The sequence below is a fragment of the Cupressus sempervirens genome, chromosome 5 (genome assembly GCF_028749045.1).
Source record: "Cupressus sempervirens isolate cs-2001-9-10 chromosome 5, ASM2874904v1, whole genome shotgun sequence".
NCBI lineage: Eukaryota > Viridiplantae > Streptophyta > Pinopsida > Cupressales > Cupressaceae > Cupressus > Cupressus sempervirens.
This window is the reverse complement of record NC_143122.1, coordinates 99136203-99150223: the sequence shown is the minus strand read 5'-3', so window position 1 is coordinate 99150223 and position 14021 is coordinate 99136203. Positions and strand designations below refer to the sequence as shown.

Genomic DNA, 14021 nt, shown 5'->3' with positions numbered 1-14021 from the left:
GCGATTCAAATCAACATCGAACACAAATATAATCATGTCTCCTACTTGATGAAATCAAAAGTTGACTGCATACATTAATCATTGCCAACAGTATTGTATTGAAATATAACAATATATTATTCAAGCCTATTTATTATTCCTACAAAGGTGTAAGACACTTATTTTAAGTGATTGTTCTTATCAACTTTGATTGCAAAGAAATATATTGAATGAATTGCATTCTCCAAAGTCTAATATTTCAGTATTGGTCATCACTGCCTCCACATCGGTTCGGTCAAATATACTACAATCGGAGCTTATACATCATGTTCAACCTTATATAAAGGACAAAGTGGGTGGGCTCATAATTCCATGGTTTAAGGATTTAATCACAATCAATATATGCATTAATTGCATATATATGTATATATATAATATTAAAGGATTTAAGAACCCTATTATAAATTCAATGAAGTAAATTAAATAAATCTGATCACTGAGTTTAACATGCTTGTGATATGAATAGAGAAATTCTCTACCCAATACCTCCTCCACTATATGCAAAATCAGAGGGTGTTTAATTGAGAGCACCTTGTTGAGATGTTTGTTTGAGACATCTACAAAAAGGAAACCATTGTTTTAATGGATTCCACAACAATTAGGGTGTCCATTTTCTCTTGTCGTATTTGCAACCCGTTATTCTACTACAATGACTCATCCTTGGTCAATCCTAAGTATAACTAGCCATGAACCACCTATCTTCGTACTTAGCACTAAATTCCATATTGGTTTACACACTTCTTTTATAGCAATTTAACAAGTTATTCGGCTATTGTATCCATCAATCCTTTTCACGATGACATCAATTATCTTGGGTTTCACATTTCTTCTAGTATGTTATCAAATTAAAGCCTCTTTCTCCATATGTCCCTATCTTGGATTTCAGTCATATAAACATTATGGCTCCTTTTTGTTGTGACCTCATTCCCTTGTGCATTACAATGTGTCGATTGTTTGTATGATCAGCTTCATTTTTCAACTATGTCCTTGGCTTTACTTGTGCATAGTGATAAAACATTCCCACTTTTTTCCATTGTTTTTGCCTTGCGATATGCCTACCTGTTTCCTTCTCTGAATATGTGGGAGATTTGAAATCTTTGAGCTTTTGTATTAACTCCCTTATCAATTTGAGCCACTATGCTAGCTTTTTGCTTTGAGTCATCTTCTTTCTTATTGCATTAATGATGTTTAGTGAATCTCCTAAATGTATCTTCCTAGCACTAATGTTGAAACCCATTTGTAACCTAGCCAAAAACCCTGAATTCAACATTATTATTTATTGTTTCACTTATGAATTCTATTTTCTTTGCTATTGTGTTCCCCTACTAATTTCTAGCAATGCATCCAATTCCACTTGATCAAGGGTTGTCTTTGGAGGCCCTGTCAAAATTTATTTCGACCCATTTTGTTTCAAGTGGAGTCCACATAGTATTTTTTCCTACTTTGGTCATTTCCCTTTTCAGTCCGTCATCCTTGGGATATTGATTCTGTTGAAGGCCTTATGCATTGGGTCATCCCAACTATAAAGGTATGGTTTTCCTTTATCTTTGTTATGTCTACATTGCTTACTAGTTCTATCACTCCTATGGATATTCATTTTCCTCGGCCTATCTTTTCCTTTCGAATTCGTTTTTGTTTCACAATCCAAGTCTATACCCATGCCTTTGACAAAATGTTGCTATTACATATGAGTTTCCTTGGTCATTTCCGTTTTTCCACCACTGCTTCTTTGATCTTATAGCCTACACTAACATTTTAGCTTCTTGTGTTTAAGCCATACCATCTGACAATGTCCTCCCCTTTTGTAGGAAAAACTCATCTTTCTTTCAGATTTTTTATTAATGTGTTTATTTGATCTTTCGATGCATTAATTCCAACAAGGGGACTCCATTCCCATGTATTTGTGTCACTCTCATCGATTTTTCTTCCAAAGTTAGATACTTTCACTCCCCATATTCTAAGTATTTCCTCTCTGATATCTTACAGGCTTGGTGTGTCGCCTAATGTTTTCTCCCCTCCCCAAGAATCTATCTAAAAGGCCTCTTTATTTTCATTCCTTTTTTTGCATGTGATGTGGTGGGAAATGATGTCTTTGCACTCTAAAATTTAGATCCAAATGGATGGTACTTTGGGTGGGTTGGCCATTGTTATGATCCATGTGTCTTCATTACCACCTAGGTACTCCTAGTGAAGTATCGAGACCATATTTTGGTACCCATTTAAGTATATATTCCATACTAGCTGCAGCCTCATGGTCAAGTTCATTATGTTTGACTACATTAGTCCAGTAACCCTAGCCTCCTTGGGGAAGAAGGTATTATCCCATGTAATCAACAAAAAAAAAAATTGTCCCTCATTCGACTCCAAAAGAAACATCTCATTTTTGGGTTTACATAGTCTTATTTTGATTTGGGGAGTTTCATACAAGTCATGTGAAGTATATGAGGGTTCTCGAAAGGATTGCTTTGATCATCATCAACTTTCCTGCAGAGCTGAGCCATCTCCCTTTCTAGGATTTCATTTTATTTTTACATCTGTTTATTAGGTTTTCTCAATAGCTTTCTTTGTCCATTCCTACAAAAAGTGGTACTCAAAAAATCCAAGGGAGGGTTGCAATCCTAATGGTGGAAAAAACACTCTACTAGATGAAAATCAGAGATAGAGGGTTTAGAACACCCCAGACGCCGCCTATCCTAATGGTGGAAAAAACACTCTACTAGATGAAAATCAGAGATAGAAGGTTTAGAACACCCTAGATGCTGCCTTTGAAGAAGATGTGCAGAAAAAGATGGGTCAAAAATGTCCAAAAAAGTCGCTAGACGGATTTTAGAAAACATCCCTGCAAACAAATTTTTGAACACACCCAGGAAAAGGATGTTGAATATCTTGACTCTAAAATTTCATGAAAAAATTAAAGATTTTCAAAACCTATTTCCAAAAAATAACTCAGAAAATTTCAATAATGAAATTATTATTTTTAATAGCTCTGATACCATATCATGGTGAAAGAATGAATGTTTAATTAAACAGAGATCATAAATGATCTATATATATAACTATACACAAGAATGTTTCTATACAAACAAAGAGAGAAATAGAAACATTTGAAGAGAGAAAGAGAAAGTTTCAAAATTGAACAGAGAGGAGAATATGTAAACGTAGAAGTGGAGTGGCCATTAGAAATAGAAGTAAGTCTATGGAAGAGAGAGAAACAACAATAGAGCGATTTAAGATATATAGCAGTTCCTTTTATAAGCAATTTTTCCTTTCCTAAAAACAAAGTTTTCTGCAGTCCCACGCATACCTTCCTAAGCATTTTGCAATGTGCTCTATAAATGGCCATCTCTCCACTTGTCCCACTATGATAAGGATTACCCTTTGGTACCTGCCTCAGAAACCATATAAATTCAGTATTACAATTTATCAGAAGATTCCATATATGAAACATACAATATTAACAGTTTTACAAATATATGAATTATATTCAGTATTACAATTTATCAGAAGATTCCATATATGAAACATACAATATTTAACAGTTTTACAAATATATAAATTATATTCAGTCTTAACCCCATGCAAATATCATCCTAATATTCTCAAGCATGTTTCAAAGGATTGAGGTGGAAAATTGGACAAAAGTACACAGATGAATATTAATCATTGTTGATTGGGCCCACTACGCTATATCAGAAGCACAAAAATTTTCAAATTAGTAAAAATACTAGTATTATTTGAGTCTTCAGCTTCGAGAAAGACATAATTAAGATGTCCACAAGTGTTTGACGGAGAAATAAATGCAACTGGTGTCTAGAAGTGATCAGCACATGCAAGTGGAAATCTTCAAGTGCGTATTGTTACAAAAGAGTATTAGGGAAATGTTAACCCTAGGATCTATAAAAATTAGCATACTGAAAAACAACATACACTAAAACAATCAAACATAACTAGCTGGATGGATTAGTGGTAAATCAGGAGGAAGTAAACACAAACTATATTATCAAAGTAGAAATGCAAAGAGAAACGCAAAGTAATAATACCATAAGGAAAAAGGACCAGATGAACATAAAAGCTAGAGTCAAAGGCTGGAAACCAACACGGTAATACCCTACCTTCTGTATATATTGCATGCATGTCATAAGGTATTTTACTATTTTGAGAGATGCAATCCAAAGTGCATAAATAGACCTGGAAGGCAGAAGTGGATCCTGGAACTGGCCATCACATCACCACTGTGTTCACAGTTAAATATTTCAGAGTTCAACATAAAACTCTGAAATTAGACCCCGTTTATAGAAAATAGATCTAACATTCCCGAGTAGATTCTTAAATATTTCTCATATTAAGACTAGGGAAGTCTATGCTTGTGTACTGAATTGTCTCCATTATATACTCCTGTCCAACTCATTTCCTTTCCCTTGTATGACTTTGACTTCATCCATTTGATCCATTTGCTACACACAACTACAGCCTGCAAGGCACCTCCCTATTTACCATATTCTTAAACATGTAACTAGCAGCACATGTTTCCCTAACTTGAAAGTTGAACAAAACCCCTTTTTGCAAGAAATATTATCAATAGAAAAGACATGGTGATTGTGGATAACCAATTGTGTATTACTGGAAACAAAATTCAATTCTACAATACAAAGGCATCAAATTCTTGGGTGCACTATATGGGAATTCAAAAGTAGATGCCAGCTGGAGAATGTCTAAACATTCCAGGCTATGTATCTGCTGGAAGATTTTTACAATAGTGCAGGCAGTCATCTCAGAACAAATAAGATGATTTCAACATGTGATTGAGGTAGTAAGAAATACAGGAAAAATTTTCACAAGTCTCAAGAAAATTTTAAAAAAATATTAACCTTAGCAGCATCTTCTGGATTGTTTTTCACTGGTGCGTAAGCAAGCCATGTGTCCATCACCTGCATATGCAAAAATTAAACATTTAAAATGCTTTTAGGCGTATAAAATTGTGTACAGTGAAAAAATCAAATGTTAAAAGAAAAAATTCTAAAATTAGAGATATATTTTAAATTCAATATATCTAGATCTTATACAAATATGGTACAGGACACAACATATTCAACTAAGAAATTATTCCTTTTATTAGATATACTCGGTTTCTTAATAAAATATAGAAAATTCTAAGAGCTTATTTAGCTTATGTCAAGGTCATGAAAGAATTGATAGTCTGGCAGTTTCTCAAATAGACTTTCCTATGGATCCCTCCAAAGGTGGTGCCTCATTTATGAGAGGCCAAATATTAGAAACATAATAAACTACAAAATATTAGAAAGCTTGAAAGTCTTACAAATATGTTACCAAAAATGAGAATTGGAAGTTGCAATGGGAAGGGTGACATTCCAAGAAATGGAATATTTAGAGGTTGTGTATAAGCAATGAATATTATATACAATGTACATATAACTTTTCAAAAAAAATCTTTTATTTTATAAATGTATTTCACAAATCAACATTCATACAAATAATAATTTGTAAAACCAAAAACATAAAAAGAAAATATAATGCTACAAGAGGACGTGTCCCACTATTTTTGGCATGTGTCCCCTATTTTTGGCCTCTAGGAAACATCTCAGAAATTTGTCCCTTGTCGCCCACCTATCCGCATCCCTAAAATTGGGTAGAGCATCCCTAGTCTTTAAAAACCCATGGAACATCGAAAAACAATATATTAAAATGTAAGCAAGTTTTTAGAACTCATAAAAACAAAATTGTATGTTTTACCTTTTGTAATGAAATAGCTTCCACAAAATGAATATAATAGAAAACATGTTGAGAATACTTGATAATCAAATGCCACTTCAAGGGAGCATACCTAATCCACATCAAGAAGGATGCATGTTGATGCTTGTCTTATGCCCCACCAAACAATAGAACAAAATACCAAAATATATTATCCCCTCTTGAACAAAGTATCATGTATGCTAAGATTGCTAGAAGATTGTACTATGACTCCAAAGTTCCTTCAATATCAAGTCTTGACTGTGGATAAGCTTAGTGGTTGATGTGATTTGTTGATGATCACAAGGAGCCTTACATGTTTATTCAGATTCATTTCAAGTCATACTGGATGTGGGAGCTATCTTAAGGTTTTGCAATGAAAACTCTGTTGAGGCTATGGGCACCTAACTGGCAAGGAGGCAATATGCAAGATGCTTTTGAAGTCAAGAGGAACCTATAACTTGTCATAACTAATCCTAGGGTTTTTGAGTGATCTTGTTGAGCTGGAATGAACTCATTTACACACACTTAGGCTATTACAAAGTAAAAGTGTTTAGATCAAATATATTATTCATCTCCCCTTTTGAGCTTGTTTTCTCTCTTTCTAATAACATAAGATTGAGTAACCAGAGATTCTAAGTTCAGATTAAGTTTTTATCCTTGAAATGTTTATAACATTTCTCCCGTGGAGTCGCCAGATGTTGTGACTTAATTGTCACCCTCACCCATTTCTATGGGACCCCACCTTGATACAGCCATATAACCCATGAAGAGGAAAACAAAGAAACATTTTCCTTATGCAACCACCATAGATTCTTGAAATCATGCAAAGCAAAAAATCAGTACAGTTGTTAGAAGCACCACCAATTAGAGCGAAGCACAAGTCAACCCACCTCAAGATATAGTCAACCAATATAATCCATGACCAGATTAAAACTATGCTCTCCACATCTCTTGGAGCACAAAAATAACTTATTGGAGGAATGTGTCCAAAGGATGGTAATCCTTGGCTTGTCCATATTTGCGCTCTCCATAGTTTGCAGAACGAACTTCCAACCCCACTGCGGATTTTGTCCACCAATGCCAATTCCGTGACACCCTAGAATCTACACTCTCCATGGTTTGTGGAGCACATTTGCACCTATGTGAGGGAAAACTTCCAAAATAAAAATTAAAAAATCCTCTGCCCACTCCAAAGCAGTCTCACCATGAAAGATGGGGCACATTTTCACCTTCATCGCGGAATTTATCCAAGGGAAGGAAAGTTTGTAGTGTTTTCAATATTGCACTCTCAAAAGTCAATGGAGTGCATTTCTTCTATGGTGGCAAATTTCATTCACTGAGGAAATAATCCATGACTCCATCACAACCACAGTGTCTGCACTTCTTGGAGTAGGATTTTAAGCCCATTATGGATTTTTTCTGGCACGAGGGAAATATTTCACATGCCTAAAATTTTGTTTTTCTTCCATGCCTAAAGGATAATCATGGACCTCTACTTCAAATCCCCACCAAGTCTCCTTTACTGGGTTCAATTTTGTTTACCTTGTTGTGGAATGTTTCTCATGGATGAATTCCATGCCTCTTGCCAAGGCGCATTCATTGCAAGTTGTGGAATGCACTTTCCTCCGGTTACAGATTTTTAAATTTTGTTTTCTATCCAAAGGAAGGGCCAAATGAATAAAATTCATGACTCAACCAAATATCATCTTCCATCATTCACGGAGCCCACTTTTGCTTATGCTACAAATTTTGTGCCCCAATGACAAATTCCTTAACACCTAAAAATTCCTCCCAAACTATTAGATGCTAAAGGATGAGAAAAGTTTTGGAAATTTTGAAAATCCATGAAAACTTGGAAAACATTAAAATCCAAGACATCTTGAAAATTCCGACAGGTGAGAAATTTGGAATCCAAATGAGAAAAGTTTTGGAAATTTTGAAAATCCGTGAAAACTTGGAAAACATGAAAATCCAAGACATCCTGAAAATTCCGACGGGCAAGAAATTTGGAATCCAAATGAGAAAAGTGTTGGAAAAAGTTAAAATTCAGAAATTTGGGAAAATTGAAAAATTCTCAAGGATGAAAATCCAAATTCATGTGAAAAATCCCAAAAGTGTGAAGCCTAATTTTTTTTTTAATTTAGAAAAAATACCAATTTTGAAAATTTTGAAAAGAAATCAATTCAAATCAGAAAAAGCTAAAGGCTGGAAAACTTTTCATGAATGTAAAATTTGGATTTAAAAAGGCGATTTTCTTTCAAGGAGATTTTTTGGATTTACATAAAGAATTAAATATTAATTTTCATTAATATTTAATTTAATTATTTTTCAAAAATAATCCAAAAAATAAAGAACTGGAAGAAATTGAAAGAAAATTCGATTTTTTGGATTAAAACATGGAAATTAATTAAATATTAATTTTTTAATTGATATTTAATTAATTAATTTCAAAAAAAATCAAAATGGAATAAATGAAGATTTGGCTTCATCCTGGAGCTAAAAACATTAAAATGGCAACTTTATGAAAAGCGAGGAAAAAGCAACAAGTGGCACAAAAAATGAAAACCTTGGTGGTTAGGTAAAGCAACTGCCTAATTTTAGCATCCAACTTTAATGGCATCTTTTTCAGAGAGAACTTATAAAAGAAACCATGTCATTCTTTCTCTCACACCTAGAAAGTTGAAGAGTGAATTGAGAAAAGGGAGCAAAATCTTGAGAGGTTGGAAGGAAGATTTTTGGAGAAATTTGTGAGATCATTGAGGAATTTTCTTAGAATTCATGCCAAAGGATTTTGAATTTTATCAAAAAAGAAAAAATTTCAGTGAGTTCTAGAAAATTGCATGTTTCTTGAGAAAATCTAGGAAAGTGAATTCTGAGGAGAAGAATTTGGAAATCTTAATGAAGTTCCAAAATCTATATCTTCTGGACAAATTGTATCAACTTTTTCTGCTTTTTTTCCATATTCTTACGTATGGGCATTTTCTATTTTGTAGGAAGGAGGAATGGCAAAACCCAGTGGAACTGGAGAAATGCACGGACAATTGATAAAAAATGAAAGGAGAGGATTCTACCCCGAATCCAAAATCATGTCAAAGTGGGCGGAAATTGGGGATACTGGCCTTGGCAGCCTTGATTTGAAAGAGTTTAATTAGAGAATGTTTGGATACAACGACCATCATCCAAGGCAACTAGCTACAAGAATTGTGAGAAGTGGAATTGTTGCTACAGTTGGTTTCTCTCCTTCCGTACAGCATCTAGAGTTGATCGTGGAATGCACCAAACACTACAGTCCTAGGGACAGAACCATCAGAGATTCTGAATGAAATATTCTGGCAAAGTTTTCTCCGATATCCATTTCTGAAGCGTTTGGGATTCCTTCTCACCCAAGAATGGTCACGAAAACACAGAAGCAAACACTTAGAATCTACACCTCTAGAGTCCATTTCTGTGAAGAAATAATCAATAAAAGATGATTGAAAAAGAATAGATCACATCATTCCAAGATTCCTAAGGAAATAGTATGGCTCGACTTGCAAGGGGAGTATAGTGACATGATCACGATGTTGAGTCGCATATTTGGCATGCCTCATTCTTATAGATTTGAATCTTGGATGTGGTATTTTGTTGAGCAGGTGACAAAGGAAGGTGACAAAATAGATTGGGCTAGGCTCATAAGTGACAATCTAAATGAGCAGTTGATGAATCTAGAACATACAAGGAAATTTTATATGAGCTCTTATTTCATCTACATGCTAGCAAGGAGGATGAATTATGATGGACTACGATGCAAAGAACCGTTTGGAAGCGGAACCCAACAACTCAAAGTTCATGAATGCTACCTGCTATTGCATTTATATTCAACGGATGATTACGTAAGGGCTAATGATACCTTTGCCATGTGCATAGTGAGAACACTACAAAAGAGGCTACATATGAGATTGTTAGTTGGTGCGATGAAGTTGGTCAAAGATTACGGCCCCTGGTTCATTCGTTGACCAAGTTGTTCGAGTCTGGTTCCAATTTGGGCCAACCTTGCTAGTTAATTTGTATTTTGCGTTTAATATTTGTTGATAACCGACTTGTGGCTTGTTCTAGCATTTAATAGGAGAGTTTATTTTGGTTATATGCAATAGGCCGACTTGTGGCCGTGCATGTATTTAAAGAGGTCTTTGGTAGAGTCTTAGAGAGAGATTGGAGGAACGTAGAAGCATAACAAAAGCAGAAGCAAGCTAAGACGTGAAGTTTGATTTTGATTGTAATGTGGTCATAACCCAGAAGACCTTACAGCTGAGCATGTTTTTGATTATCTGACTGAATATATGAAGGCATTTTGTTCCTCTATCCCCTGAGTTATTTGTATTTGTGTTGTGTTTTTCGTTGTGTCTACTCTGCGCAGGCGGTTTGAATAGTTGAGTGTGCCTTTGGCCCTGGTTATCTCATCACACCCTGCGTCAGGTGGTATCAAAGCAAAGGTTCATCCTTGTGGAGATTGGACATGTAGAACCCTAAGTTGAACTTGGGTTGTAGGTTTGCAGATCTACGAATTTGGGTTATAGGGTTGTAGATCTACGAATTTGACCTATAACTTGCAGAGGGTTACGATCTTGCAAGAACCTGATTGTAAAGATGGTTTGAGGTAGAGGAAATGTTGATAATGCCATATTGGATACACTGAGACAAATTGCAACCAGATTATGTAATGTCCCCTCTTTAGTTCGACATGACATTGATCATGGATTTTGCCTATTCCAGACTCTCGTAGGCAAATGGTGTGGAGAGAGAGTCAATTCTGCGGATCAAATGGTCATATCTTGCTCTTGAAGAAGTGTTAAGAGGTTATATTTTATTATTATGTGTTATTGGGGCCTACATGTTATAATTTTAAGTTGAGTTGCACTTTTTATTTTATAAAATTACTTTATTATAAAAAGTGCATTATAATGAGATTTTATAAAGGATGTTTCTAGAAGTTCTAGAAAAAGTGCATTATAATGAGATTTTATAAAGGATGTTTCTAGAAGTTCTAGCAACTTCTTAGAAAAGTGAATAAATAGAGGGCTGGGCCTCTCATTTTGGACATGCTTGGATTTGAGATTTCTTCTACTTCTTCCATTGTGGAGCAAATTTGTAGTCTCTTGGGTCTGCAAATTATTATTTGATCTTTGGGAACAAATCACTCCCTTGGATTGGCGACTTTGAGGGTGTGAAATATCACCTGAATTGTTGCATTTGAGGAGTTGGTAATTCAGCCATCTCATTTGAACTTCATTGAGATTCAGTTATAAGGGTTTACTTTGGTTGGAATAAGGGTTTCAGTTGTGCCCTAGCATTTGTGGATTGATTAACAGGGTTTGAAGACACAGTTGTGCATTATTTTCAGACTGCCAGTCCAGGGTTTGGACCCACGTTTTTGCTCATAACTCCTAATTGGCTTGACGGATGAATTTCATATTTTAGGGGGTTATTCAGCAACCCTAGGTGCCCAGATTTATTGCTTTTGGAGTGACAAAAAACGCTGCAGTATTTTTATCTAGCAGCCGTACCCGGCCGTACCTGTACAGCCCTGTCAGTTGGGCAGCAGCAACAATTTTGTGAGTCGGTTTGGGGCAGATTGTGAGGTCTTCATGTGGCATTAATTCAGCATTCATATCCGGCAAAATTGGAGCTATTTCAGGTGCACAAACTGAAGTTTTGATTGCCAAAATATTGCATGTTATGGATTAGAACAGTCAGCACTGTCATTGCATAAATAGTTATTTCCAGTCATTAATAACTGTTGTAAAAGTTTCGTCATTTGCATTCCAAATCTGAACTGAGTTATTGTTCATGTCATAACATTGCATTGTCAAGAGCTTGATGTATTAGAAGTGCATAGTTGTGACAGTCTCTCATTGTAATCAGTTCTATTTGCTGTCATAAAATCAGAATTGCATTGGACTTCATATTTGAGTTTCATATTGTCATCTATCTCTTAGATTGGTAGTGTTATAATCTGGAAATTGTTGTTCATACAATATTGGCATCATATATTGAGGTTTCGTTGTACAACAATTAGTAATATTGCAGCCTTATTCGGTTACATGCCAACTGTTTGACAAAATTCCTAAGTCCAGTTTGAGGGTTTCAGTGGCCTTTATAGTAAGGGTCATTACAGATTAGATGTTGTAGAGAAAGCCCAAAGAAGAGCAGTGCATCTTGATGATGTGAGTGATGATGAAGCAGCAACACCAAACCCTAATTCAGATGCTGAAGAAGATCAAGATGAGGCAAGGTTATTGAGAGTGTTGTCTGGGGCACATTCAAAGCCCATTGTTAAAGTTGTTCCTTATGATGGGAAATTGGATACCAATGTTGTGTTGGATTGGATCTTTGAAATGGAGAAGTTCTTTGAGTATGAAAACACTCCTGATAATAGGATGGTGAAGATTGTAGTTACAAGGTTGAAAAGACATGCCTCACTATGGTGGGAGCATTTGCAAACTGATAGAGAAAGGAGAGGAAAGGAGAAGATTAGGACTTGGGCAAAGATGGTGAACAAGGTAAAGAACAAGTTCCTTCCTGCTACTTACTAAGTTAGTTTGTTGAGAAAGATGCGAAGTTTGAGGCAAAGAGACATGATTGAGAAAGAGTATACTAAGGAATTCTATAGATTGGACAGCAGATCTGGACATGTGGATGATGATGTTGAGAAAAATTGCAAGGTACATAAATGGATTGAGATCTAGAATTCTAGATAAGTTTTGTGAAATTGGAAAGTGTGGAGGAAGCATATCAATATGCCTTGAAAGCTGAGGAGATCTTCACAAAGAAGTATCAACAAAGACAAAGAGGTAGAGGTGGTAGATTCTAGAGAGGCAAAGGAATATCTTATGGAGAAGGTGGCAGATATGACAATTATGTGCAAGATAAGGGCAAAACTGAATGGAAGAATGATGATAAAGGAAATACCGAGTGGAAAGGTGGTGATTCTTACAGAGGAGGTACTAGTTCTTGCCGAGCAAGAGGTAAGTCTTATTTTAGAGGTGGTTTTCGTGGTAATTGTTTTAGATGTGATAAAGAGGGACATAGAGCTTTTGAATGTAGATCTTCTAAAGGTGGGCAAGGTAACAAAAATGTTGTGGTTCAAGGAGACATCGAGGGTTCACCGACTGGACCTGAGGCATGAGAAAATCTGATCGTAAGAAGAACCTTATGTAATAAGGGAAGTGATGAAGAACCTATCCTAAGGAGAAGTCTTTTCAAGACCAGATGTAAGATAGCTGGAAAATACTGCAAGCTGATCATTGATAGTGGAAATTCTACAAATTTGGCATCAGAAGAATAGGTTAAAAAGTTGCAGATGCAGAGGTTGGAGCATCCTAGACCTTATCATGTTTCATGGATCAAAAATGAGCATAAGATATTGGTAAGTGAGCAATGCATTGTGAAGTTCAAGATTGGACATTACTTTGATGAAGTTCTGTGTTATATTATGCCTATGGATTGTTGTCATATTTTGTTGCATAGACCTTGGCAATATGATAGATATGCTATACATAATGGAAGATTGAATCAATATATTCTTTGGGTGAATGGGAAAGAGCAAATATTGCTACCATTGATTGAAAATCCAAATGAGGTTAAATGTACTACTATGAGAAATTTGCACGGTTAATGAAAAGTAATTTGAAAAGGAAATGAAGAAGAATCAAGTTTGTTTTGCTATAATCCCTAGGAGACCGAGTTGTGCCAATAGTAGTTGAGCATCAGAAAACAGTGTTAGACAGTGGAGACCGAGTAACAACAAAAACTGGTAGTATTGATCGAGTGCCGGTAGAGATTACAAAATTGCTGACAGAGTATAAAGATATTGTTGTAGAGGATATGCCTAATCATTTACCTCCAATGAGAAGAATAAGTCATTGTATGGATCTGATTCCTAAAGCTAGTTTGCCAAATAAAGCACCATATAGATTGACACCTATTGAAAATGAAGAACTTAACAAACAAGTGCATGAATTGTTGCAGAAAGTTTTGATCAGAGTAAGTTTGAGTCCATGTGTTGTACCTATTTTATTAGCACCTAAGAAGAATGGAGAATGGAGAATGTGTACTGATTCCAGAGCTTTTAACAAGATCACAATGAAATATAGGTTTCCTATGCCGAGGATGGATGACATAATGGATTGTTTGAGTGGAGCAAAGTATTTTATCAATATTCATTTGAAGAGTGACTATCATCAGATCAAAAT

At 35.4% G+C, this 14021-nt stretch overlaps 1 protein-coding gene across 3 annotated transcripts in view; it reads right to left on the bottom strand.

Moving 5' to 3' along the window:
* Positions 1-14021, bottom strand: part of USP (UDP-sugar pyrophosphorylase) — a 132135-nt gene that overhangs the window by 30315 nt on the left and 87799 nt on the right. For all 3 annotated transcript variants that reach the window (XM_089828790.1, XM_089828789.1, XM_089828788.1), the window contains exons 16-17: positions 4908-4967; positions 3344-3424 (exon numbers count right to left, since the gene is read on the bottom strand). In XM_089828790.1, coding sequence (XP_089684916.1) covers positions 3344-3424; positions 4908-4967 — 141 coding nt within the window. The remainder of the gene's footprint in view (positions 1-3343; positions 3425-4907; positions 4968-14021) is intronic.